General features: G+C 45.9%; 1 protein-coding gene across 3 annotated transcripts in view; it reads left to right on the top strand.

Moving 5' to 3' along the window:
- The first annotated feature begins 1,039 nt into the window (after positions 1-1,039).
- The window catches only part of CFI (complement factor I), a 365,757-nt gene continuing 339,185 nt past the window's right edge, over positions 1,040-27,611 (top strand). The window contains exon 1 of one of the 3 annotated variants that reach the window (XM_078676680.1): positions 1,040-1,210. In XM_078676680.1, coding sequence (XP_078532806.1) covers positions 1,139-1,210 — 72 coding nt within the window. In that variant the 5' untranslated portion in view covers positions 1,040-1,138. The remainder of the gene's footprint in view (positions 1,211-27,611) is intronic. The other 2 variants (XM_078676681.1, XM_078676679.1) reach the window with 2 other exon arrangements.

Here is a 27,611-nt window from a genome sequence, read left to right as displayed (position 1 = left end):
GGCGGGAATCCCACCATCTCCCTAATATGCTCCAACAGTTCCTGAAAATGAACACCTCGAATGTATATCTATTTCAAAGCTGAAGCCGGTGTCCCTCTGAGACAGAAGCAGGAGCAGGAAGTGGGAGTGGAGAGGAGGGATTATATATATTTTTTTTAACTCGATGAAGCGAGTATGATTTAAGGCAGGACAGCCTCACACGTTATTACTATAACGAGGAGGACTTCCATGGGGGGAAAATGACTGAAGTAAGGTGCATTCATCTTGAGCCTTTAATAAATAAAGACACGACCAATTTGCGTAGCACTCTAGACATATAAATCCGCAATAGAATGGGTCCTTAATATTGTGACAGCTTCAAGGAATGTGTTACAGATCTATGAGATATAAAATTAGATGTCATTTAACGTGTATGTGTTTTTAACCCAAAAATAAACAGATTTTTGTGAACATAAGGGAAATGTGGAGCGTGTTACAGCAAAGAACGAGGAACAAGTCGAAGTGCTACACACGCTATCCTATGTATGATTTCCAACATTGTGACCATACTTCTTTGTGAACGTTTGGTAATGCTAACCACGGGCCCTTTGCAGCGAATACAGAATTCTTTATGTTTCCTTTACCTACACCTTGTAGCTTGCTATCCGTGTAGCCAAGTGCCCAACATAGTAATACATTTACATATGCTACATACAATGCTGACAGGTAAACGAGCTGATGCGTTATCAAACTAATTCTATGAATATTTAAATCAGGGAAGGCGCAAGCGGAAGTAGCGTGAAGTGGAATTTCCATTGACTACTGCTTTATGAACACAGCCATTGTTTGAGGGGTTATATATTATAAGAGAAGGAGGACAATCCCGCGGTGCATCACCTCTCTGACCGGATCCGCCCGCTGCCGGGGGCGGAGTCTGCTGAGTGGCGTCTGCCTTATCTCTTCTTTTGCAATTCTGCGGATTCCCGTAAAACCAGGCTCCTGGGGGCGGTCTTTGGGTTCAGGCTCTTTATACATTCCAGGGATGCTGATTTTCCAAAGAAGCGCCTCTGTGGTATTTTGAGAGAGGTTAAATATTAAACCTGCGTTTCGTGTCCGAAAAGAGCACCGCTTTCATCACCACAGAGGAACGGAATTCGCCATGAAAGCGCTGCAGCTGCTCTGTGTGCTCCTCGGCCTGTCCCTGGGCGTCCACGCACTGGCGGTGACCACTGTAAGTTCGCTGTTCTTTGCAACGCCACAACTGTACTGCATTTAGCATCTAAATAGCGCTTCATAACGTGCATTCTAAAACTGCTGTTAACTTAATTTGGGGCCGCTGGTGTATTGCTATGTGTAACGCTGACACTTTCTGGGCTCTTGTGGAGGATTATTACTCTCGAAACATGATGGAAACGCTGTATAAATTACAGGAGGAGTGCGTTCTCCAGTCCACGTCGATCGGTTTTATTCTTGCGCGTACTACAAACAAATCAAGCATAATTCCTGAAACATTTGCTTCTGCCAGCCAGGGGGCAGAGGAATGGGGATTAAATGATCCGCGCGGAAGGCATCACAGTCATGCATTACATATGTAATATTGTACAAGATTATAAAGATAAAGAACATAATAACGATTTAGTGAGATATACCTAGCTATGGTTGACGCAGTCATTGGAATGGCATAGGCGCAATTTTCCAAGTCTAGCAATATTGTTTCTGTGTTCAGGGGCGTAACACGGACCCCTGCACCCCCTGCGGGGCAGAGGGGTTTCTAATCACATTCTGAAAGAGCGGCCTATCATCCTGCGCTACACCATTTACTGTGCACTGCTGTCCTGAGGCAGAGTAGTACAAAACGTACTTGGCGGTACTGTAACACATGGATTAACGAGATGGAGGTTCATTGGCAGAAGTGACCCTCTTGTGAGTGCCTTGGTACTGCAGCTGGGGTGTGTATTGCAGATCTGTGAACAAGGTGCGTTGGCAGACCTGGTTGTAAGCAGTGCTAGTCATTTTTTATGTACATTGAATTACTAATTGACTGTTGTTGTAGTCAGCTTTAATTAGCCGGAGAGCGCTATCGTGTCCAGGACATGGGCACTAGGACCCTGGGACAGCGCGAGGGCGAGGGGACACCGGACACCACATCCGGTCAGGGGGTGGAGAGGAACGGCACTCTGATGCTGGACCTCGAGGCAGGAGGTAATGAAGCAAGCATGATGTGAACCAACAAATAAAGGAATACCTGCAAGATGCCCATTGTGTCCTGTGTGAGTTCCTGGGTGGTAGGACACGACAACTGGCGACGAGGAGTGGGATGCGGTATCCAGCGCAAGAAGAGGTAGAGGCGAGGCATCATCAGGAGGCCAGCAGCGACGTGGAAAAGATCGTGATCTAAAGAAGGAGCCCACCCTGGATCACAGTACAGCGAAGAAGAAGGAAGTGCTGGAAGAAGACGTGCAGCGACGTGGGAGCCCACCCCAAGCGCTGCAGAAACAAGACCAAGTGAAGCGGTAAGCGCCGAGGCAAAGCGCGAAGACTTAAAAGAATTGGCGCGAGCTCTCGCGAGAGTCTCGGCGGCCATCTTAGAAACAGGCGGGAGAGCCAATAGGAACAGAGAACAGACGGGCGGCCATTTTAAAGCCAGGCAGAGTCCCGATTGGATGGGAAAGAACGCGAGAGCAATGGCGGCCATTTGTAAGTCAGGCGCGGGAGCCAATAGGAAGCGAGGAACAGCGCAGCGGCCATTTTGTGGCCAGGCAAAGCGCGAGAAAGGACGAAAAGTGAAAATAAGTGACAAAAAGGGTGACTTAAAGAAAATTAAAGGAAAACAAGAAGGAGTAGTAACTTAAAGGGACAAAAGAAGTGGAAAAGACAGAACACAAGAACAACAAGTAGTGATAAAAGAAGAGAGCAAAAAGGAGTGTCAAAAAGGGTAATTTAAAGTGATGTTAAAGGGAAATAAGTGACAGAAGTGACCTAAAAGGATAAAAAAAGGAAGAAAATAAGGATTAGGACCTCGGAGAAGGAGGTCGGAGAGAAATAAAGAGAAAAGGAGAAGACAAAGAAATAAAAGAAAGAGACAAAGAAATAATGCAAGTGAATACAAGGAAAAAGAAGGATAAATAAAAAGGCAAAGAGCAATAAGGCAAAGGAAGATGATGGTGCAATAAGAAAAGAGATTACCAGAGGATAACAAAAGGACAAATAGAGAAAGAGAAAGAAGGAAAGAATATATACACATATAAGAAAGAAGAACAAGAGAGTGGAAGAAGACAGACAAGGCTAAATAAAAGACAGAAAAAGAGACACAACAAGGAAAAGAAAAAGAAAAGGAAAGGAAAGAGAGCAGAACAACAAAGAGAAAGAAAAGGACAAAGATTGCACAAGGACAAAGAAAGAGCAAAGGAGAAGGTACAAGGAAGTAGAGAAAAGAAGAAAGAAGAAAGAGGAGTAAAATAACGAAGAGGAGTAAAATAACGAGGAAAGAAGGGACAAAAGAAAAAAAGAAAAAAAGGACAAGGAGAGCCTAGAAAAGGCTAAAAGGGCAAGGAGAGCCTAGAAAAGGCTAAAAGGACAAGGAGAATAACAGAAGAAGAAGAAGAAAAAAAAAAGGACACAAAAGGGACACAAGGGAAAAGGACAAGGAGAGCCTAGAAAAGGCTAAAAGGACAAGGAGAGCCTAGAAAAGGCTAAAAGGACAAGGAGAATAACAGAAGAAGAAGAAGAAAAATAAAGGACACAAAAGGGACACAAGAGAAAAGGACAAGGAGAGCCCAGAAAAGGCTAAAAGGGCAAGGAGAGCCTAGAAAAGGCTAAAAGGACAAGGAGAATAACAGAAGAAGAAGAAGAAAAAGGACACAAAAGGGACACAAGAGAAAAGGACAAGGAGAGCCTAGAAAAGGCTAAAAGAAAAGGAGAATAACAGAAGAAGAAGAAGAAAAAAAGGACACAAAAGGGACACAAGAGAAAAGGACACGGAGAGCCTAGAAAGGCTAAAAGGACAAGGAGAGCCTAGAAAAAGGGGTAAAAAGGAGCAACACGAAAAGACATACCGCAGGAGAAAGAGCAGCAAAAAAAAAAAAAGAAAGGACAAAAGACATGCAAGGGGAAAAAGGAGCAACACGAAAAGACATACCGCAGGAGAAAGAGCAGCAAAAAAAAAGAAAGGATAAAAGACATGCAATGAGCAGAGCGGACAAGCGACACAAAGGAAATAAAGGCAAGAGGCACCTCAGGGCAGGACCAAAGGTGTTGAGTATAGGGCTAGGACGAAAGGTTGAATATAGATGATAAGACAACAAGTTTTCCAAAGAGTCACTGGCGGTGACGAAAGTGAAAGGATCGATGATAATGCCTGCCCACGAACAACAACGAATAACAAGAAAAAGATATAATTTCAAGGACAAAGAAGGCGGAGGAAGAAGAAATGGCAGCGACAATGGCAGCCACATGGACGGTGGAAGATAGAGGATAAGGAAGAGTTGGAGACACTAGATTCATGAAGAAATGTAGAATGACAAGTACTCTCTCTCTCTCTCTCTCTCTCTCTCTCACTCCCTCTCTCGCTTTCTCTCTTTTCTTTCTTTCTTTCTTCGTTTGTTTTGCAACAAGGGGGGAGATATCGTGTCCAGGACATGGGCACTAGGACCCTGGGACAGCGCGAGGGCGAGGGGACACCGGACACCACATCCGGTCAGGGGGTGGAGAGGAACGGCACTCTGATGCTGGACCTCGAGGCAGGAGGTCATGAAGCAAGCATGATGTGAACCAACAAATAAAGGAATACCTGCAAGATGCCCATTGTGTCCTGTGTGAGTTCCTGGGTGGTAGGACACGACAAGCGCCACTTTGTGGCAGACTGTCACAAGCCCTGGTTATGACTAGGTCGACCAACTGGCGTGGGTGCAAATTCAGGACGGTGGTGTAAGAATTCAGGACAAAGGGTCAAAATTCAGGAAAAAACTTCAAGACAAAAGGTACGTTTTACATACACATCAGAGGAGGTCGCGCAATAGTATATAAGTAAGCCCATCTATATCCAAACATATTCAACCATTTGCAAACCCATACATCATGTATCCTTCCATCCTTCATTTCACTCATCCATCCCTCCATACACACTTTCACTCATCCATCCATCCACCCTTTCACCCTATCCATCCGTACACTCATCCATCCAGCCATTTACTCTTTCACCCATCCAGCCATCCTTTCACTTGTTCATCCATCCATCCAGTCACTCACCCTTCCACCCATTCATCTTTTAAGTCATCCATCCTCCCTTTCTCTCTCCATTGACCCTTTCACTTAGCCATCTTTCCTTCCATCCATCCACCTATCCTTCTACTCATCCACTCATGAATCCATCCATTGACCCTATCACTCATCCATCCTTTCACTCATCCATCCATCCATTCACTCGCAACATCCACCTATTTGTTCATCCATCCATCCTTTCACTCATCCATCCACGCTTTTACCCTTCCATCTACCCTTCCACCCTTCCATCCATCTATTTAACTTTTCTTTCATCATCCATCTACTCACTCATCCATCCATCCATCCATCCTTTCGCTCATTATCCATCCATTCACCCGTTCATTCATCCATTCACCCTTTCACTAATCCATCCAGCCATTAACACATTCCTGCACTTATTTACTCACCCACCTTTTCACATTATCAGCTGAGCATTTGCCTGTAGAGTTGCAGACGGATGTATGACGTTACAACGCATGCTATTACAACGCATGCCTTTACGAAGCAAGTTTTACAACGCAAGTCGTTACAACGACTTGCGTTGGGGGGCGCTGTGTGGTAAATAAATAAATAATACCTCTCTTTTTGACTAGACATATATCATAACAGATAGCTCAATAAATAAGAGTCAAGATTCGAGGTAGTAGGAGTTTCGCAGGTTTATTACAGCATAAGGACAGGAACAGGACAACCTGCATAGGAATAGGATGACAGGGCCCAGCAGCTGCTGGGGCTGGATCTGGGATGAGCGCGCTGACTTTTAATAACAATACATGAGCATATATACATAACGCAAACACATAGCATTACATTGCAGTAGGCGTAGCAGTGGGTGGAGCAGAAGGCGTGACGCGTAGCAGTCGCGAAAGATAAGGGCGAAAGTAGGTGTAACTGGGCGTATACATAGACATGTGATGCAAACGTAACAGAATATGTCATGAATGGGGCGGAAACCATGGAGGGGGCTACCTAAGGAGCCGGGACCTCTAACCTGATGGTGCGCGCAAACTAGCAATGACGTATCACTAGGAGAAGCTGGGGGCTACGAACTCTGTGCTAGGAGCAGAGACTGAAGTCTGGAGAGTCAGGGCGACATGTACCTAAACAGTATCTAGTATCTGATGTTTAGAGAACATGTTGATATAAACTAGAAGTCAGGAGAGGAAAGGCTAACTTGATTCTAAGACTGGACCATGCATTATTCTACATGTAGTGCGTGATGAAGAATATTAAATGACCATTAAATGCAGTATTTCTCTAACGTGGAGACGTGAAGGCTAGACAATGATGGAAACTATTGATGCAGTTCAGTAGCTTAGGAATGCAGAGAAGGAGGACTGAACTGATAACTGGAACTATAACATACTTTTGGCAGACTCAGAGACTGAGCCAGGCTGAGCCGGGCACTGCGAGGCAGGAAGTAAGTGAAGGGTCGAGGATACAGGTGGGGGCTGTATCGCTCCTCAGCGAGGCTTCAGGAGACAGGAGCTGAATCTGGTGTCCAGGCCCTTTTGAGGCCTAGAAACGGGGACTTTATAATAGAATAACGTGCACACTGAGAAACGTGGCAACGTAGCTTTACATAGGCCTGATATTCGTAGTATTCACGAGGACTGGAAACTGGCATACTAGAGGTGGACACAACTGTAATTGCGTCATTAATCGGACATGGGGAATGCATATGCATATTTAATCATGCACACATAACATATGATGGATGACACGTAGGGACACAGAACATGGCAAAATTTACTTTTCCACATTCCCTCCTTGTCACTACGTTTCCATCAGGAAACATCAATATTCATGATACCATCTATCATTTCATACAGTATCATTTGCTCGTCTCGAATTATCCTGGAACGGGATTTAGAACGGGGCTTGGGACTAGGAATACAAGAGGTAGCACAAATGCCGCAAATCGCAGGGCCACATTGTATACAGAGGCAGCAGCTAAATATGATCGCTACTGCAATACCTAGAAAGGACAATATTTTCCATCCCCATGCGGAAATTATATTCCAGAACCAACCGGACCATGTCCAGGTGCCTGGATCTTGGTGTAACAGATGGGCAATTTTATGGAGTCTGGTTATAGCTGAATAAACAGACGGCGCGTTATTTGGAATGAAAATGCAGCAACTAGATCCGATGACTCTACAGGCCCCGCCCCTATCGGCCAGTATGACGTCAAGGACGAGACGATTCTGTAAAACGACAAATCTCATAGCAGATTGCTCTTCGGTTAAGTTACCTAGAGCAGAGGCAGTCTCATTTACTACAGCTTCAAGGGTTCTGGTTAACCTACGGATCAGTTTACTATTCTGGATAGGTCCTATAAAGAAGAAGAAACCTCTGTTGAAATCTGTATACTGTTCTAGAGCAGTTTCAGTATAATCGACAATTGGGGACTCCCTTTTATGTCTAACGTGTACTAGATGTGTATTCCTATGATAATCAGGTGGGGCTAGGAAAACAGGTGGCAGTAGGAAGGCAATGTAACAGGTTCCCTCCCAATCGAGGGGCAGACGAACATATGCAGTTTGACCACAAATAAAATAAGAATGACGTGAAGCTTTGAAAATAGATTTCCCACTGTCACTATACTTGACAATAGTAGTACAATCACTATGTCCTACGTGTATGGAACCATAATTACGGACACATAATTCGCCTTTGACTGGTAGTACTGAAATAGCAGGTAAGTCTGGAGTAGTATCAGACTGAACATTCAGGACCATGAAATTCGAAGAATAGTTTCCTAGATTATATACTTCATTTTCTAGATCTAAACCTGTTCTGTGGGGAAGACCTTGCTTGTCTGGAAAACATGTACTGTTAAGAAAAGACATATCTGTTGAGGATGACGTTAACGTGGACCATGCTCCACACGAACCATTATGTGAAAATGGATAAGGAAAAAGTGGCAGAACTCCCTTCGGTGTCTGGAAAGGGGGGAGTCGACCACACACCCAACAATTAGTGGTATTGCTGGACTGGTGTGAGTAATGTAACATGCGGATAAATGAGTTATTTCGCATAGCGAGGCGGTAAGAGAGTTCATGAGGGGGCAGGTCACTAAACGTGTGCTCTACTGTAGCATTAGCAGACTTATTTACATGAAGAACTGGGAAATACAAGAAAAATGCATAACTGGTGCAGGAAATCATAATGCTGAGAAATAATATGAAACATAGAAAAACGATACATCGGATTGAGTTTTGACTAACTCTCTCACTATGGGGGTCTATTTTATACATGTCAGAAACAGTCTAACCGTTTCACCTAGGGGAGGACTTAGACAATCAAACTGACTGACTTATTTTACTAGACCGGAGTTTGAGTTTATACTCCTGTTGCGGAGTTTTCTCTAACAGGGGAGGGGTTGTAGCAATGTCTTTTGCGGGACAGTCCTTGAGAACAATATTTTGGCAATCCTTCAAATCCTGGGAAATGTTCTTTAAGACGGGTTTCAGTCCATTAAAAAGTTTGACATGAGAAAGGTGTACCCAGCCTTTGCGTCCTTCCAACTTCACGGCTGTACGGGTGGTGAGGAGGACCTGTCGGGGCTCTTTCCAACGAGGCTCCAGCGGACTTGATCTGTCAAAGTTGCGGACCATCACCATGGATCCTGGAACGATTTCATGCGGTGCCACCTCGGTATTGTCTGGAAATGCGGCAGCAACCTGTGAACGACATGAGTTGAGGGCAGACATCAAGGAAGCTAGGTAATCTGTCAGCATATTACTTGAAACATCGGTAATACTTCGGGGTCTAGGAGTACCCCACATGTTAGGGGGGCGGCCAAAAACGACCTCATACGGGGACAGACCTGATCTGGAATGTGCGACCATGCGCATATAAAATAAAGCGACTGGTAGAGCTACTAGCCAGTCCACACCTTTTTCTTTACACACTTTGGCGATTCGGATTTTCAGGGTCTGATTATGTCTCTCTACGAGACCGGCTGCTTCAGGATGGCGTACACAATGGAACTTCCACTGGTACCCTAACAACAGGGAAACATGCTTCATGAGTTCAGATGAGAATGGCTGGCCGTTGTCAGAATATACGACTCTAGGGAGTCCATAACGGGGGAAGAACTCACGAACCAACTGCTTGGCAGTGGTCGCGGCTGTGTAATCTGGAACTGGATATGCTTCTGTCCACCTGGACAAAGCGCATACAACTACAAGGACATACTTGAAACCTCGACATCGCTCCATCTGAATATAATCCATCTGGAGGACTTCGAAAGGGTGGTCAGGGGGCTGGAATCCACCTTGTTCCACCGGGACACTTTTACCTGGATTAAACTGACAACATATCATACAGGTACGGACTTTCTGCTTGGCTGCAGCTCGTAAATGCTTGTTGAACCAAATGTTCTGGATACTGTCTAACATAGCTTTTTCTCCTAAATGTGCTGGACTATGTGCGGTATTGATAATGACTTGAACCATAGAGTCGGGGAGAAACCATGTGGCTCTACCCTTCGTTAACCATCCTTGATCTGTCTGGACCCCTCCTTGTTCGGACCATTTCTTGATTTCTTCAGGAGTAGCATGTAACTGGATATCTATGACATCTTGTGTAGGGTCCTTAACTGTCATACATGTAGTCGGATCTGGAGCATGTGTCTGTGTCGGATTAACTTGAATGTCTGGAGTCTGTGCTGTAAGCTTGGCTGTGCGATCTGCTAGATCATTACCTTGGGAAATAATGTCAGTAACTTTCGTATGTGCTTTGCACTTCATGATAGCAATAGATGTCGGCAAGTGTATGGCATCTAACAGAGCTTGAATAAGGAGACCATGCTGAATCTTGGTTCCATGAGAAGTCATGAAACCTCTCTCCTGCCAGAGCACTCCGAAGTCGTGTACAACTCCGAATGCGTAGCGTGAATCTGTGTAAACATTAACTCTCTGGTTCTTGGCATGTATACAGGCTTGTGTCAGAGCAACTAGCTCTGCTGCTTGAGCGGACAGGGTATCAATACGGTGTGTCTCTATAACTTTAGTGTCAGTAGTCACTGCATACGCAGCGACTAGTTCTCCTGTACTTGTTCTCATACATGAACCATCCACATAAAGTGTCAGGTCGGGGTCTGGTAACGGAATATCTGTCAGATCTTGTCTTGGCTTTGTCGTAATGTTAACTACTTCCACACAGTCATGTGTGGCAGAATTCGAAGTAACTGATGGTAACAGTGTAGCAGGATTTAAAATGTTGCAGCGTCTGATTTCTATGTGAGGCTGGAACAGTGTCAATTCATAACCTGTTAAACGTGCAATTGTCAAGTGCTGAGTTTGTGTTCGGTTTAAAAGAACTTCCACAGAATGTGGAACTTGTACTGTCAAGGAGTGTCCTAAGACTATGGAATCACTTTGTCTGATAGCTAGGGCTGTGGCTGCAACTGACTTGAGGCACGCAGGCAGAGCCTGGGCTACAGGATCTAATGTGCTCGAAAAATAAGCACAGGACTTGTATTGTCCTGCTTGATCTTGTGTGAGAACAGATAATGCTGTACCTTCACGTTCAGTAACGAAAAGTGTAAAAGGCTTACTGTAGTTCGGTGTTGCTAGAACTGGAGCTTGGCATAGGGCTTTCTTTAACTCATTGAAACTAAGTGTATGTTCAGATGTCCAAGGGAGGACAGTCGATACGGCTGCCTCCTGTGTCGTTAACTGTATCAGTGGTTTGGCTAGAAATGCATACTGAGGAATCCATTGTCTACAATAAGAAGTAAGGCCGATAAAAGCACGTACCTCCTTCTGGGTCTTGGGCTGAGGAAGACTCGCTATTAACTGGATACGGTCTGGTGTCAACTGCCTACCCCTCTTGGACAGTAAGTGTCCTAAGTAGACCACTTGCTGGACACAGAATTGAAGCTTAGAAGGGGACACCTTGTGCCCCATCTCGGCTAGGAAATACAGAACTGTCAGTGATGCTTGCTCGCAAGCACGTTCAGAACGGGCTGTGATCAGTAGATCATCGACATACTGGAGCAGGGCAGTGTCAGTTGGCATGTGAATGTTGTCAAGTTGTCTCTTAAGTGCTTGACTGTAAATACTAGGACTTTCTGTGAAACCTTGAGGAGCTCGTGTGAACATATAGCTCCTTCCATTTAAACAAAATCCGAAAAGGAACTGGCTGTCTGGATGAATAGGAACACTGAAAAATGCGTTCTTGAGGTCTATGACAGTGAAGAACGTGGCTTCGGAATCAATGGCTGTCAATAGGGAAGAGATGTCTGGGACAACTGGGTACTGCGGAATAATACATTTATTAAGCTCTCGTAGGTCAATCACTAATCGATATACTGGGGGTGCATTTGGATCAGTACGTTTCATGACTGGAATGATCGGAGAATTACATACATTGGAGTCAGTTTCTACAACCACTCCTTGAGCCATGAGCTCGTCAATAATTTTGGATAAGGCTGCTACAGCCTCAGGTGGCAATCTGTACTGTCTGATTCGTGGTAACACTACACCTGGCTTGAGAGTCACACGATAGGGTGTGATTTGCATGTAACCTACATCAGTTGGACCTTGCGCCCATAAGTGCTGCGGAACATTAGACAGTCTTGAATCAAAATCTCGTAATACATAGTGACCCTTGAAGTCACGTAGGAACAATCGTATTCCCTCTGGGGAACAGCATATAACTGCACCTAACTCTTTCAGTGTCTTAATGCCTAATAGGTTTTCTGGACATGACTTAGTAAGTAACAGATCAGTAGTGCGGGACAATGGACCTACTTCTAGAGAAACTGGTTTTGAAATCTCATTTACGATAGGTTTTCCTGAAAATCCAAGGGAAACATTTCTTGAGCCTGAGAGCGGAGCCCCTGGAACTTCGGCGTGACTAATTGTGGTCCTACTTGCCCCTGTATCAATCAAAAACTTTCTGTCTTTCCCTAATACTTGACTGTGAACATAGGGACCTTCTTGATCTACAGGTATCTCGATGAGAGGCAAGCCTACCTCCCTCTCTAGGCTGTTTCATGAATACTGCTGGTACTCTGGATACTCAGACTGTGCATACTGGTACATCTGCGATGTAACGTGCTGTGTTGCAGCAATAGGCTGCGGTGCGGTAACTGTCTGTGGTGCATTCTGTGGCTGAGGAATCTGTGAAACTTGTCCTTGTCTAGGCGGACGTGGTCTTTCTTTAGTCTTACCAGTAGCTATGTTGTGTTTCAGAACTGCACACTCATTTATGAAATGACCTGGCTGTTTACAATAATTGCAGTTCCCTTTAACGGGAGCTGCAGGATGACTGGCTTGATTCGGACCCCTCTTCTGACTGTCTTGAGGAACAGATTGTGCAACTAGTACTTTCATTTTCGTATCTTTCATACGTTTTCTCTCGTGTTCTTGTTCTTCTCTGATTCTATTCTGGTGGTATTGAAGCATCTGCAACATCTGGGACGGGGTATTAGCTTGCCAGGTACTTTCGACTTTCAGAACTCGATTTTTAATTTGTGGACTTGAATTCTCGACTAATTTAGTAACAAAAAGGTGAGGGTATGACTCACTACTTGTCTTGAGGCCACTGTTGATGCTGAAACATTTTTCAAATCTAGAATAAAAATCACTAATATCCTCATCTTGCTTCTGTTTACAGGCTGAGATTGCATCCCAGTCTTCTTTTCTAGTTGTCAATAATCTGGGTAAAACTTGAATCAATAATTCTGGTAATTCTTTACATTTATCTCCAAGACCGGTACCTGGTACTCGTGCCTTGTCTTCAGCTTCTAGGACTGCCCAATCGATCTTTTTCTCTCCCACCTCCCATTCTTTTTCCTTGAGCTTTTCATACACACCTGCGGGCAGCAGAACCTTTAACATTTTAATTATATCTGGATATGTGTATTCTCCCATACGGAGCATGTCTTTTAATTCTCTATGGAACCCTGCTGGATCTTTGTCATGACAGGGAATTAATTTCTTCATCTCGAGGAGTTCCATCTTTGTAATTGGAGTGTAAACAAACACTCGCTGCATTTCGCCACCCGTTCCTTTGACTGGGTGGACTTCTCGTAACGGATTCTGTCTCTCCATGTAAAATGGTTTACTTTCTGGAGGTGAGACATGAACAAAATGCGGGTTCAGAAACGTTCTATATTTGTGACGCTGTTCTAGAATGACACTAATTAAATCGGTACCTAGACCTTTCCATCTATACTGGAGTAACTCGTTCAGGACATCATGTAACGGACCTGGATCAGAGTGTTGACCCTCATACAGAGTAATGAGGTGCTGAATCATATACATACCCACCAGTCGTTGTTCGGCTGGGGACATTTTCAGAAACATTTGTGCCACTATTTCGTCTGGAAAAGTGGTAGAATCAGTAATCCATCGGACTGCTGATCGGGCTAGTTCTTGTTCATGCATGGTACTTAACTCACTGTAACCGATTCGTGATTTCAGAATGTGATCGGTAGCTTGGAATACTTGTTCTAGTGAACCTTGTTCTGGTGCTGGAGAATGAAAAATAGACTTGTGTTCTAGGCGTAAATGGCGATCTGGAAATCTAGATTTTCCTACATACGCTATTCTGGCGGAATTCTCGTCCTCTATCTCTTCAGTATCAGAATTTCTTTCTTTCTCGCTTACTTGTGCTGCTTTACGTTGTTCGTGTATCTTTATTATTTCTCTACGGATTTTCTTGTACATACTCTCCATAGCACCGACGGTCTTGTGCTTACCCTCGGCTATATTATCACTCCACCTTGTCAGGGTTTTCATTTCGCCTGGATCTTTAGACGGATAATCTTGTTCTCTTATTAGACAATTGATCAGAAACTTTAATATCATGAGCTGGATCTCGGCTTTCCTTTGAGACATGGCCTCGCTAATACTTTCTGGATCATCCCCTGTACGGATGAAACGATATATTCGGTCTAGATCTTCTTTCATATTCGGTAAGGTGACTAGATACTCGGCCACCTTTCTTACGCGGAATGAATATAAAACCATATTATCCTCGCCTGGGACTGGATCATAGCCGCATTCGGCAAGGGATTTTCTTATTTCTGCTACAGTCTGATGTCTAGGCGTACGCTGTGACGCTTGTGCATGTAATTCGGATAACGTTAAACGCTTGTGTGGCGGCGGGGTTTGAGGAGTACCTCCCCCTGCGGCCCCTAAACTGGAGTCGTCTACTGAGGCTCTTCGTCCCGGCAGAGTGGGAAATGGAAATGCAGGCTGGACTTGTATGGCGGGCTGGACCGGGGGTACCGTAACAGGTACTCCGGTGTCTGGAGGAGCGGGAAGTGCCTGATTTACAGGGACTGGTGGAGCGCGAACAGGATTTGCATATTCTGGGACTGTGTCGTCCAAATAGGACGAAATAAAAATATCAGCTGCGGTCTGTTTGTGACGTAGCTTGATCGGAACTAATGGTGGCGGTAAATTACTGGATGCCTCTGGGGTCGCTTTTGGCAAGCCCTCGGCAAAGAGAGGATACATACCCCTATTAAGGGCATGCCTCTGTCTGTCTGACTGTTCGGCTTTGACTTGTTCACCAATCTCGATTAGTTCTTTTTCTTGTGCTCGTTCTAAGGATTCTCTACTTAATTCTGACTTTCTGATTTCTTTTTCAGTTCTTTTATGAGCTTCTTTACGCCATAACTCGATGGCATCTTTCTGTGATTGTCTGGCTTTCTTTTTCCATAATGCTTCTTCTACTCGCATGATGCACTCGGCATCCCATGTACCCGATACGGGCCATCTATACTTTTCTTCTAACTGTTTGGTATACTCTACCCATAAATCTAGATACAATATGGCGCTTATGCCATGCTTCTGATACATAAAATGACCTGGACTGTCCCTCGGCGGAACAGGAACTGCTTCTTCTAACAAACCCTTTCTAGTTTTTAGCTGACGTAATCTCGAAAAGAGAGACATTGTAAACTTGAATCGGAACACAATACAGTACACGAGGAACAATAACAACTGGGAAAACAATTCAGGCATACCACGACATTGGAAATACATTGAACAACATCATAACATAACAGTTCGGACAGAATATTACCTGGAATACTGAGAACAGAAACACAAGAATTTCTCGAGAACGGAACAGACTAGAGTTACTGGATGCACTGCTGAAACAGTACGGAACATACCGGTCCCATAAAGGGACGCATCAAGACCCGTATCCACCTAGGTGAACACTTCGTTTGTGAGTCTGTGTACCACCAACCCACGGACCAGAGTCAATTTAGATTGACCCTGTCTAGATACTACCCCAGTAATGGTACTCACCGGGCAGCAAGAACGGAAAGCCTCGGACTGGACTGGACTGCTACGACGACGGACGACGAACTTCGGACTTCAGTTACGGGTGGGCCTCCGGATACCTCGGACCTTGGACTCTTGGCTTGGGCTCTGGTCGGGACTCGCCGCGTTCCTCCACCGTCTCGTTTGGATGCTGGACCGCCTCCTCCGTCTCCTCCGCGGGCCTGAGGGATACTTGAAGCAGAAATATCTGCCGGTGCGCAGAAGAGTTCCGTCACGACTGCAGAGGGTCAGGGGGTCGGCGTGGCTTCACCGACGCGTGGGGAAAGGGCAAGTCCCTATTCGGGCGCCATTATGTGGTAAATAAATAAATAATACCTCTCTTTTTGACTAGACATATATCATAACAGATAGCTCAATAAATAAGAGTCAAGATTCGAGGTAGTAGGAGTTTCGCAGGTTTATTACAGCATAAGGACAGGAACAGGACAACCTGCATAGGAATAGGATGACAGGGCCCAGCAGCTGCTGGGGCTGGATCTGGGATGAGCGCGCTGACTTTTAATAACAATACATGAGCATATATACATAACGCAAACACATAGCATTACATTGCAGTAGGCGTAGCAGTGGGTGGAGCAGAAGGCGTGACGCGTAGCAGTCGCGAAAGATAAGGGCGAAAGTAGGTGTAACTGGGCGTATACATAGACATGTGATGCAAACGTAACAGAATATGTCATGAATGGGGCGGAAACCATGGAGGGGGCTACCTAAGGAGCCGGGACCTCTAACCTGATGGTGCGCGCAAACTAGCAATGACGTATCACTAGGAGAAGCTGGGGGCTACGAACTCTGTGCTAGGAGCAGAGACTGAAGTCTGGAGAGTCAGGGCGACATGTACCTAAACAGTATCTAGTATCTGATGTTTAGAGAACATGTTGATATAAACTAGAAGTCAGGAGAGGAAAGGCTAACTTGATTCTAAGACTGGACCATGCATTATTCTACATGTAGTGCGTGATGAAGAATATTAAATGACCATTAAATGCAGTATTTCTCTAACGTGGAGACGTGAAGGCTAGACAATGACGGAAACTATTGATGCAGTTCAGTAGCTTAGGAATGCAGAGAAGGAGGACTGAACTGATAACTGGAACTATAACATACTTTTGGCAGACTCAGAGACTGAGCCAGGCTGAGCCGGGCACTGCGAGGCAGGAAGTAAGTGAAGGGTCGAGGATACAGGTGGGGGCTGTATCGCTCCTCAGCGAGGCTTCAGGAGACAGGAGCTGAATCTGGTGTCCAGGCCCTTTTGAGGCCTAGAAACGGGGACTTTATAATAGAATAACGTGGACACTGAGAAACGTGGCAACGTAGCTTTACATAGGCCTGATATTCGTAGTATTCACGAGGACTGGAAACTGGCATACTAGAGGTGGACACAACTGTAATTGCGTCATTAATCGGACATGGGGAATGCATATGCATATTTAATCATGCACACATAACATATGATGGATGACACGTAGGGACACAGAACATGGCAAAATTTACTTTTCCACAGCTGGATAGTGAATAGTTTAATTTACTATTCCAACTCCAGTCCCCGTGGATAGTAGGGAAGGTGTTGGAAAATATTCCCTATCCTAGAGCGCCCCCAGCGCAAGACGTTGTAAAAGTTGTGTTGTAATGGTTGCGTCGTAAAGGTACTTCGTTGTAAAAGTTGCATTCTATAGGATGTTCCCCGTTGCAGACAGGGGAGACCCATCAAGAATGTCACCCTCGCTTTAGTACCTAAAGTAAGGGGTGGTGTGGGGGTAGGGTTCACTATGCCCCTGCACATAGGCAATCTGAAAAAGTGAAAGTCATGCATAATGCACAGTGCCATGCCATGAGGTGACTGTAACATGGTTTTGTTTCCAGGGCTTTAAGTGGGATGAAAAAAGGGGGAGGTCTCTCCAAAGTGGGTGTTGGATGTAATTAAGGGTGTGGCTTAAAACACTGATGCTAAAAATCTGTGGTTAGTATATTGTACCGCCCGACTGGTATTTTGCCTCTTCTGTCATTGTATCCAGATATATAACACAAGTAACGTTACACCTACAAGATGTCAAAGGTTGTTAGTTGCATAAAATAAAAATGCAGCAACCATGGCTTTGTTGAATATAATATTGAAAATGCACTTTTCTAAAATAATGAGACTGAAATAACTCTAGCCCCTTCTTTTTAACGTGTTTCACCAGTTTCTTAGAATGAACTGGATTCTCAGGTAGCAGCACTGGCATTTTAGCACATTTCTTCCATCTGACAGAATGTGCTGCCCTAGACCGTGGCAGGAGCACACCATGGAGTAACACTCAAAACTGGCCCATTGTCATTCTGCATGTGGCAATCAGCCGCAGACAGAATGACAATGGGCGGGGTGGGGGCTGCTCTTGTGCTCCCAGGAAGAGAGCAAGGCGGCCCCATTAGGGTGCTGAGGCTTAATGCAGGGAACAGTGCTGTTCCCTGCAATGTCCAAAATTACGGACTAAAGGCATCCGTAAAAGTGATCCTCACGGACAACGGACGTGAGGTCCAAATTACGGATGGTCTGTAAAATTTACGGACGGTTGTTCACCCTAGTGATGACAATTAAGTGCGGTGCTGAGCACCGGAAACCACAAGCTCAAATTAAGCACTGGCCGTTGTGAGGATCCTGCTACTGGAATCGCTTGGGACAGTACTGCAGGACATGGCTGGGAGGCATTGCCAGAACTACTTGTGTGTACGTTTTATGTGAGGTTCACTAGAAAGGGTTTTGGCTCTGCACACATGTTGGGAGCCAGAAGTACATGTTTTGATTGGACAGAAATTGTGTGCTTCCACAAAAAAGTGCTTGGCCTCAGCAGCTGTGGTCATCGTGTTTATTTTTTACAGTTGCCTAAACTTGAACTTTCATGGGAACACACATGACACTAGAATACAATTAACGTGTCTTAAATAACTGGATCATTTATGTTGCTTTTCTCTTGCATCACCACAGATGGGAGGAGGGCAGGACTTTTAGGTCTGACTTGACAGTGCAACTTTCACCTGACCTTTTAATCTACACCAATAAATATTCTACAGTTCTTTGCTTCAAACACAAATACATATCTATTCCCAAGCTATTTCCCATGCTATTTACTTGGAATGCTTCACACTACCATACAACATTCCTTTGAAGCCAGACCGATTGGCATCGCCAATGCTTATTTAATATTATATAGTGCAAACTCGACCTCAAGATATTTGAGTGCTTTACTTGAGCACCAGTTACACAAGGACACATTAATTTTTAGGCACAGGGAGATTAAGTGATTTGCCCAGAATCAAAGGCTTGAGAGCCAACTCTACGTTATGCTATGTATAAGTGCACAACGCACACCAAGACCTCTTAGCGCTGTTGAAAAAAAGGACAGGAATTATGGAGAGTAAGGTGGTAAAAATAATATGGAATTTTACTGATTAAAAGGTAAAGTCCTGAGATTTTTTCGGACAGAAATAAAGACGGGAGCGCAGGCAGTTTTAATGGAAGCTTGTTCTATTCTTTTTCTGCAGCACCAATAATTTCCTGTCACAAAAAAAAACCAGTTTAAGTCCTTTAAGTCCTCGAGGCATCCAACAACCAGGGTACAAGCCATAAAAAAATAATGGGTGAATAATAGTCATTTAACATTCACGATGACGTCACAGGAAGCGATGTTATGCCCTATCATCATCCTCACTTAAAAAGTGAAGGACCTATTTTACAATAATAAATTAACATAATCACACGTGACATTTTTGGTTTTAATTTTGTATAAATCATGTAAATTTTCCCACATATTATTGTGCAAACATGGTAAAAAATTGCTAGGAGCAACAATATTTATAGAGAGACAAATCTTGTTAATTACATTTGTACACTGCTTTCAGTAAGTGAAATATTATGTGGGACTCTGTATGCCCATGTCCAACCCTGACTTCATCCTTACCAAAGACACTTGGTCTGATGCACACATAGAGAGATATTACTGGAGTTTCTCTGTTAAGAATGGGTAAGAAGAAGAAGAGTGAATTATGTGATGAACAATTGCCAAGTGTTTACTCTTTTCCTCATAAGTAGTCAATGAAGGTGTATTGGAATGGGAGTGTCTCGAATTGCAGTAATTAGGGTGAGTTTATGCAAGAGGAATTTTAACTGTAATTTGTTGATCAGAGACAATGTGAGGTAGAATTTTCCTCAGTCCCTGAATTTGCCAAAAGCAATGCTTGCCACTTTAGAGATCCTAGGTGTTAGAAATTGGGTACTGTTTGACTAGGGTATGAGCCCTGGTCAAGCAGAAACCACAATCCTGGCTAGGGTAAGAGGCAGATAAACCCTAAATTAATCTGTGCTCACCCTCTGGTAGCTCGGCACAGAGCAGCCAGGCTCAACTTGAAGGCAATGTGTAAAGTTTTTGTGCGACACTTCAAACAGTCAAAACAGTGAAAACACCACCCAAAAAGATCCCACACCAAGTTTAGAAAAATAGAGTATATTTTAATAAATAAAATAAGACCAAAACCACAAATTTCCAATTAGTAAAACCGGAGTTATTGAGTTTGAAAGTTTATAGTAAAATATAGCGCCAAAAAGTACAAGTTGCTATCAAGAGATATCTGGTTGCGCTGGACATCACAAGTTCAGTCCGACCACGATAGAGCATGGGCTGGCTACACGGACCAGTTTAGGCCCACTTAACAAAGTACCTTAAACCCTGGTTGCGGAGCATTGTGTGGATCCAAGGCGAAGAAGTGTTGTGCAGTCGAAGCGATGCCTGCATTGCGAGGTCCTGTTGCATCATCGTCAAGGATTCTGTTGATGGGGCTTGCAATGCGAAGTCCGCGCATCAAGGATGCGGCATGTAGCCGAGGCGCTGTGACGGTTCTGATGAGCTGCGGGGCTGCGATGCAGAGGCCAGCCATCGTCGGCGAGTTGCCATCAACAAGAGATTTGAGGACTTGGGTCGGAGAAACGCCGCGCTGTTGGTGATGCATCAGTTCCGAAGAGGCATGGGGTGATGCAGACCTTCTGCGCCTGGCTCAATCCACGCAGCAGCAAATCAGTCTTGATCATGCTTCCCATGAGAACAGTCCAGCCCACACTACCAGGCCAGGTCCTCCCTGGACCAGAAACGAGCATCCTAGGACAAATTTCAGCGTAACACCCTTTATCAGCCAGGATAGCTTGGATCCAGTGGCATGGCGAGCACGGGACCCACGTCTGGGCATTCCTGTCCCACGTGGGTTGACAAATGCAAAAAGAACAATTGATGAGGCTTGTTTTTCGTGTCCAGGGAGGACCTGGTCCGGAAGTCCGGACTGGACTGTTCTCATCGGTAGCAGGGCCAAGACTGTTCAGCATTCCATCCATCAATTGCTCTTTTTGCACTTTCTAAAAGTGGCATTTTCTGAATTATTATAATATAAAATCCAACTTTACCATATGTTAGGATTTTAAATTAGGATTCCAGAGAGACCAAACATGACCCAATTTAATCTTCCCATTTGTAAATTACACTTACAAAATCTAATAAAGTAATACCAATGTTAGCCAATGAGAGACATAGGCCTTGCTGTAGTGAAGAACGAATTTAAGAGTTTTTCACTACGAGGGCATGAAAAACTTTAAAGTACACGTCCTGCTTTTTAAATACATTGCACTCTGCACTCTGGGCTGTCCAGTGCCAACCCTAGGGATGATATATATGCATTAAAAAAGAAGGGTTGGGCTTGGCAAGAGGGTTTAACTTTGTAATGCAAAGTATTATCTGCACACATAAGGTCAAAGTGTGTAGAGAGTTATGCTGTCTTTCGCCATATCATGTCATGTTATCTTTTTTTGTGTAGGACATCCTACAATTCCTTTGGTTCTATACTCAACTGGGAGTCAGTGGAAGCCTTTAAACCTCTTCATCAGGGGTGTAACACTGGCCCCCGCATCCCCAGTGGTGCGGGGGGGGGGGGGGGGGGAGGCATCCAGTTGCAGCACCCTACTCAAAACACCCACGCGGACCCAAGAGACCTCAAGAACTTCCAGACCATCTCTCTGCTTCCGTTCCCAGCCAAGGTCATCGAGAAGATTGTCAACAGACAGCTAACCCGATACCTCGAAGAAAACAGCATCCTGGACCCCTCCCAGTCAGGGTTCCGCAGCAACCACAGCACCAAGACTGCCCTCATTGCCGCCACCGACGACATCAGGATCCTGCTAGACAATGGTGAGACCGCGGCCCTCATCCTCCTGGACCTCTCTGCTGCCTTCGACACCGTCTGCCACCGCACACTACGCACATGCCTCCACGATGCAGGGATCAGAGACAAGGCCCTGGAATGGACCACCTCCTTCCTCTCCGGCAGAACCCATTCCGATCCGAAGCCTCCAAGATCATCTTCAGCGTACCCCAGTTATCATCCCTCAGCCCGACACTGTTCAACATCTACATGGCCCGCTCGCACAAGTCGGCCGACAGCACGACATCTACATAATCTCCGACGACACTCAACTGATCCTCTCCCTCACTAAGAAACCCCTCACCGCCAAATCCAACCTGCACGAAGAAATGAAGGCCGCCGCCGACTGGATGAAGATCAGCCGACTGAAGCTGAAGATGGAGGTCCTCATCCTCGGCTCCAACCCTTCAGCCTGGGATGACTCCTGGTGGACTACCTGAAACAACGACACATGGTCGTGACTCCGAACCAGTAAGGCTGAGCCCAAGCTAAGTAAACAACAAAACAAATGCCAGTACCGGATACTACTTCACTATTTTTAGAAAAGACCTATACGAAAGAAAGCATAAAGGTCAGTTTTTTGTTTACGTCACTAGTTTATTTATTTATTTTAGCACTAGTGGAAAATTTTATTTTATTTTCTAGAACAACCAACTTAGTTATGGTGTATATGCAATTAGATCAAGGAAAATTACAAAAAAATATATACACATAATTCATACTGTACAACACAATTTGCAAAATGTACAATACATCCAACCTTACACACTGGCCAAATCATTCATCCATCCACAGTCGTACAAAACAACAGTACAAATCCTCAGGGTCTAATGTCAAAAAAATGTATACTTTTGTGGTTCCTATGTACATATATACAATTGCACATGATATGATTGAAACTTAATGAGATTCATAGGGATTGATCCTATTAATACATCCTATTTATGATAACTATTTTAATTTTGACAGAAGAACCCCAAAACCGGGTCGACGCGTTTCGACCTCCCCAATACGGAGTTCTCCTCAGGACCAACAATCTTAAGAAAGTGAACAAAACACTCCACCACTGGATGTCATACAGATGGTAGACAGCTATATCAAAGTATTTATTGTCATGTCATGTGTTTTCAACATTTGTTTTCAAACCGGGACCAACGCGCCTGAAGTTTAATCGCACGCGGTCGATAGTGACTGATGTTGTCTCCTCTCTGGTGTATTGGCGTGGTGTGCTGTGTGTCCCGGTTTGAAAACAAATGTTGAAAACACTTGACATGACAATAAATACTTTGATATAGCTGTCTACCGTCTGTATGACATCCAGTGGTGGAGTGTTTTGTTCACTTTCTTAAGATTGTTGGTCCTGAGGAGAACTCCGCATTGGGGAGTTCGAAACGCGTCGACCCGGTTTTTGGGTTCTTCTGTCAAAATTAAAATAGTTATCATAAATAGGATGCATTAATAGGATCAATCCCTATGAATCTCATTAAGTTTCAATCATATCATGTGCAATTGTATATATGTACATAGGAACCACAAAAGTATACATTTTTTTGACATTAGACCCTTAGGATTTGTACTGTTGTTTTGTACGACTGTGGATGGATGAATGATTTAGCCAGTGTGTAAGGTTGGATGTATTGTAAATTTTGCAAATTGTGTTGTACAGTATGAATTATGTGTATATATTTTTTTGTAATTTTCCTTGATCTAATTGCATATACACCATAATTAAGTTGGTTGTTCTAGAAAATAAAATAACATTTTCCACTAGTGCTAAAATAAATAAATAAACTAGTGACGTAAACAAAATACGGACCTTTATGCTTTCTTTCATATAGGTCTTTTCTATAAATAGTGAAGTAGTATCCGGTACTGGCATTTATCATGGTGGACTACAGCACTGGAGCTGCCCCGACACCCACCGACCACGCACGCAACCTGGGAGTCATCCTCGACTCAACACTGTCCATGACCAAGCAAGTCAACGCAATCTCATCCTCCTGCTACAACACCCCCCGCATGCTCTGCAAGATCTACAGATGGATCCCGACGGACACAAGGAAATTAGTCACCCAGGCCCTAGTCAGCAGCAGACTCGACTACGGAATCGCCCTCTATGCCGGCGCCCCGACTAAGCTCATCAACAGACTGCAAAGAATCCAGAATGCCTCTGCACGCCTGATCTTCGACGTCCTGCACCGCGACCACATCACCCCCCACCTGAGGAACCTACACTGGCTCCCTGTCGACAAAATATTCTCCTTTAAGCTCCTGATCCACCCACACAAGGCACTCCACAGGACCGGCCCAGCCTACCTCAACAGTCGACTCTCCTTCTACGTACTCAATGGGAAACTCCGCTCCGCAGACCTCTCACTGGCTACCGTCCCACGCATCTGTAGAACCACAGCCGGAGGCAGATCCTTCTGCCACCGTGCCGCCAAGACCTGGAACATCCTTCCCCTTATCCTACGACAAACCGAAGACCTGCTAACCTTCAGAAGACAACTTAAGACCTGGCTGTTCGACCAGTAGCAACAGCACCCCCCCCTTCCCCACTCCCTCAGCGCCATGGAACCCTTGTGGGTATGTAGTGCGCTCTACAAATTATTTGATTGATTGATTGATTGATTGATTGAGTGTGCTGGCATCGTAGCGGCAGCGGTCATCGTGGCGGGCGCGGGGGCCAGGGGTTCTGGCGCTGGGCACGGTCGAGGCGCGGACGGTCGCAGACGGGCTTGCCTTAGGCAAGCCTTCGGCGCGCAAGCGGCGCGGACGCGCAGCAGCCGCCATATATGGGTAGGTGGGAGGGAGGGAGGAGCAGCTGGGAGGCGGGTGGCAGGGGCAGCAAATTAGCAGTCAGGGGGGTGGGGCCTCGGGGACGCAGCGGCAGGACAGAAGCAAGGGAACAGAATCCCGGGGGCAATGGAGGGGTCAGTAGGAGACAAAGGCGCAGAGTCACGGGGGCAGCGAAGGGGACAGAAGGAGAAAAATGCACAGAATCACAGGGGCAGCGAAGGGGACAGAAGGAGAAAAAAGGCACAGAATCACGGGGGCATCGAAGGGGACAGAAGGAGAAAAAAGGCACAGAATCACGGGGGCAGCAAAGGGGACAGAAGGAGAAAAAAGGCACAGAATCACGGGGGCAGCGAAGGGGACAGGAGAAAAAAGGCACAGAATCACAGGGGCAATGAAGGGGAGACAGACAACAGCAGTCACTGACATCAAAAGAGTGCAATACAATGGAATGACAATTGACAAACAAACCTAAGGCCTACCATTGGCCACCAGGGATGAGGCGCAGGTGGTAGCCTGCGGGTGGTGGAGGGCTTCGAACTTCCTGAGCAGCGGCAGCTGGGGCACGGACACACAGGCGGTGCTGTGGGAAGGGGGAGCGACCTACCTGGTGGGGTCAAGGGTCGCTGTCCTCACCACGCAGCGGCCGGCCTATATTGGGAGGTGGGAGGGATGAGCAGATGCTGGGAGGCGGGAGGCAGGGGCAGCAAATGGGCAGTCAGGGGGGTGGGGCCGCGGGGTACACAGTGGTGGGAACGGAAGACAGGGCACAGAATCCCAGGGCAACGTAGGGAACAGAAGGAGACAAAGGCACGGAATCACGGGGGCAGTGAAGGGGACAGAAGGAGACAAAGACACAGAATCACGGGGGCAGCGAAGGGGACAGAAGGAGACAAAGGCACAGAGTCACGGAGGCAGCGAAGGGGACAGAAGGAGAAAAAAGGCACAGAATCACGGGGGCAACGAAGGGGACAGAGGGAGAAAAAAAGGCACAGAATCACGGGGGCAGAAGGATAAAAAAGGCACAGAATCACGGGGGCAGAAGGAGAAAAAAGGCACAGAATCACGGGGCAGAAGGAGAAAAAAGGCACAGAATCGCGGGGGCAGCGAAGGGGAAAAAAGGCACAGAATCACAGGGGCAGAAGGAGAAAAAAGGCACAGAATCACGGGGTAAGAAGGAGAAAAAAGGCACAGAATCACTGGGGCAGAAGGAGAAAAAAGGCACAGAATCATGGGGGAAGAAGGAGAAAAAAAGAGGCAGCGAATGGGCAGTCAGGGGGGTGGGGCCGCGGGGTACACAGTGGTGGGAACGGAAGCCAGGGCACAGAATCCCAGGTCAACGGAGGGAACAGAAGGAGACAAAGGCACGGAATCACGGGGGCAGTGAAGGGGACAGAAGGAGACAAAGGCACAGAATCACGGGGGCAGCGAAGGGGACAGAAGGAGACAAAGGCACAGAGTCACGGAGGCAGCGAAGGGAACAGAAGGAGAAAAAAAGGCACAGAATCACGGGGGCAGCGAAGGGAACAGAAGGAGAAAAAGGCACAAAATCACGGGGGCAGCGAAGGGGACAGAAGGATAAAGGCACAGAATCACGGGGGCAACGAAAGGGACAGAGGGAAAAAAAAGGCACAGAATCACGGAGGCAGAAGGAGAAAAAAGGGCACAGAATCACGGGGCAGAAGGAGAAAAAAGGCACAGAATCGCAGGGGCAGCGAAGGGGAAAAAAGGCACAGAATCACAGGGGCAGAAGGAGAAAAAAGGCACAGAATCACGGGGTAAGAAGGAGAACAAAGGCACAGAATCACTGGGGCAGAAGGAGAAAAAAGGCACAGAATCACGGGGCAGAAGGAGAAAAAAAGGCACAGAATCACAGGATCAGAAGGAGAAAAAAAGCACAGAATCACGGGGCAGAAGTAGAAAAAAGACACAGAATCACGGGGGCAGAAGGAGAAAAAAGGCACAGAATCACGGGGGCAACGAAGGGGACAGAAGGAGAAAAAAAGGCAGAATCACGGAGGCAGAATATGAAAAAAAGCACAGAATCACAGGGGCAGAAGGAGAAAAAAGGCACAGAATCACGGGGGCAGAAGGAGAAAAAAGGCACAGAATCACGGGGGCAGCGAAGGGGACAGAAGGAGAAAAAGGCACAGAATCACAGTGGCAGAAGGGCAAAAAAGGCACAGAATCACGGGGAAGAGGGAGAAAAAAGGCACAGAATCACGGGGGCAACGAAGGGGACAGAAGGAGAAAAAGGCACAGAATCAAGTGGGCAACAAAGGGGACAGAAGGAGAAAAAAGGCACAGAATTACGGGGGCAGCGAAGGGGACAGAAGGAGAAAAAGGCACAGAATCACGGGGGCAGAAGCAGAAAAAAGGCAAAGAATCACGGGGCAGAGGGAGAAAAAAGGCACAGAATCACGGCGGCAGTGAAGGGGACAGAAGGAGAAAAAGGCTCAGAATCACGGGGGCAGAAGGAGAAAAAAGGCACAGAATCACGGGGCAGAGGGAGAAAAAAGGCAAAGAATCACGGGGGCAGCGAAGGGGACAGAAGGAGAAAAAGGCACAGAATTACAGGGGTAGCGAAGGGGACAGAAGGAGAAAAAAGGCACAGAATCATGTGGGCAACGAAGGGGAGACAGACAACAACAGTCATGGACACCAAGAGAGTGCAATACAATGGAATGACAAATGACTACCACGGGGCACCAGGGATGAGGCGCAGGTGGTAGCCTGCGGGTGGTGGAGGTCCTCGAACTTTCTCAGGAGCGGCAGCTGGGGCAGGGACACACAGGCGGTGCTGTGCTGAGGGGGAGTGATCTACCTAGTGGGATCAAGGGTCGCTCTTTAGTGATTTCAGAGCGGGAGGCATTGATTAATGTCCTAATCATTACATTTAGGTAGAGGGAGAGAAACATCACGTGCCCACCCAGTCAGGGCTTGCTCTATATGAGTGGCGCTCACCAGCACATGCTCCATAAAATCCCGAACCATTCCAATTCTGTCCGCCATTATAGTAAAATCCTCAAGTGTTGTGCT

This window comes from Lissotriton helveticus, chromosome 2_1 (genome assembly GCF_964261635.1).
Source record: "Lissotriton helveticus chromosome 2_1, aLisHel1.1, whole genome shotgun sequence".
Classification (NCBI taxonomy): domain Eukaryota; kingdom Metazoa; phylum Chordata; class Amphibia; order Caudata; family Salamandridae; genus Lissotriton; species Lissotriton helveticus.
The sequence above is the reverse complement of the archived record's forward strand: the minus strand, read 5'-3'. Positions and strand labels throughout refer to the sequence as shown.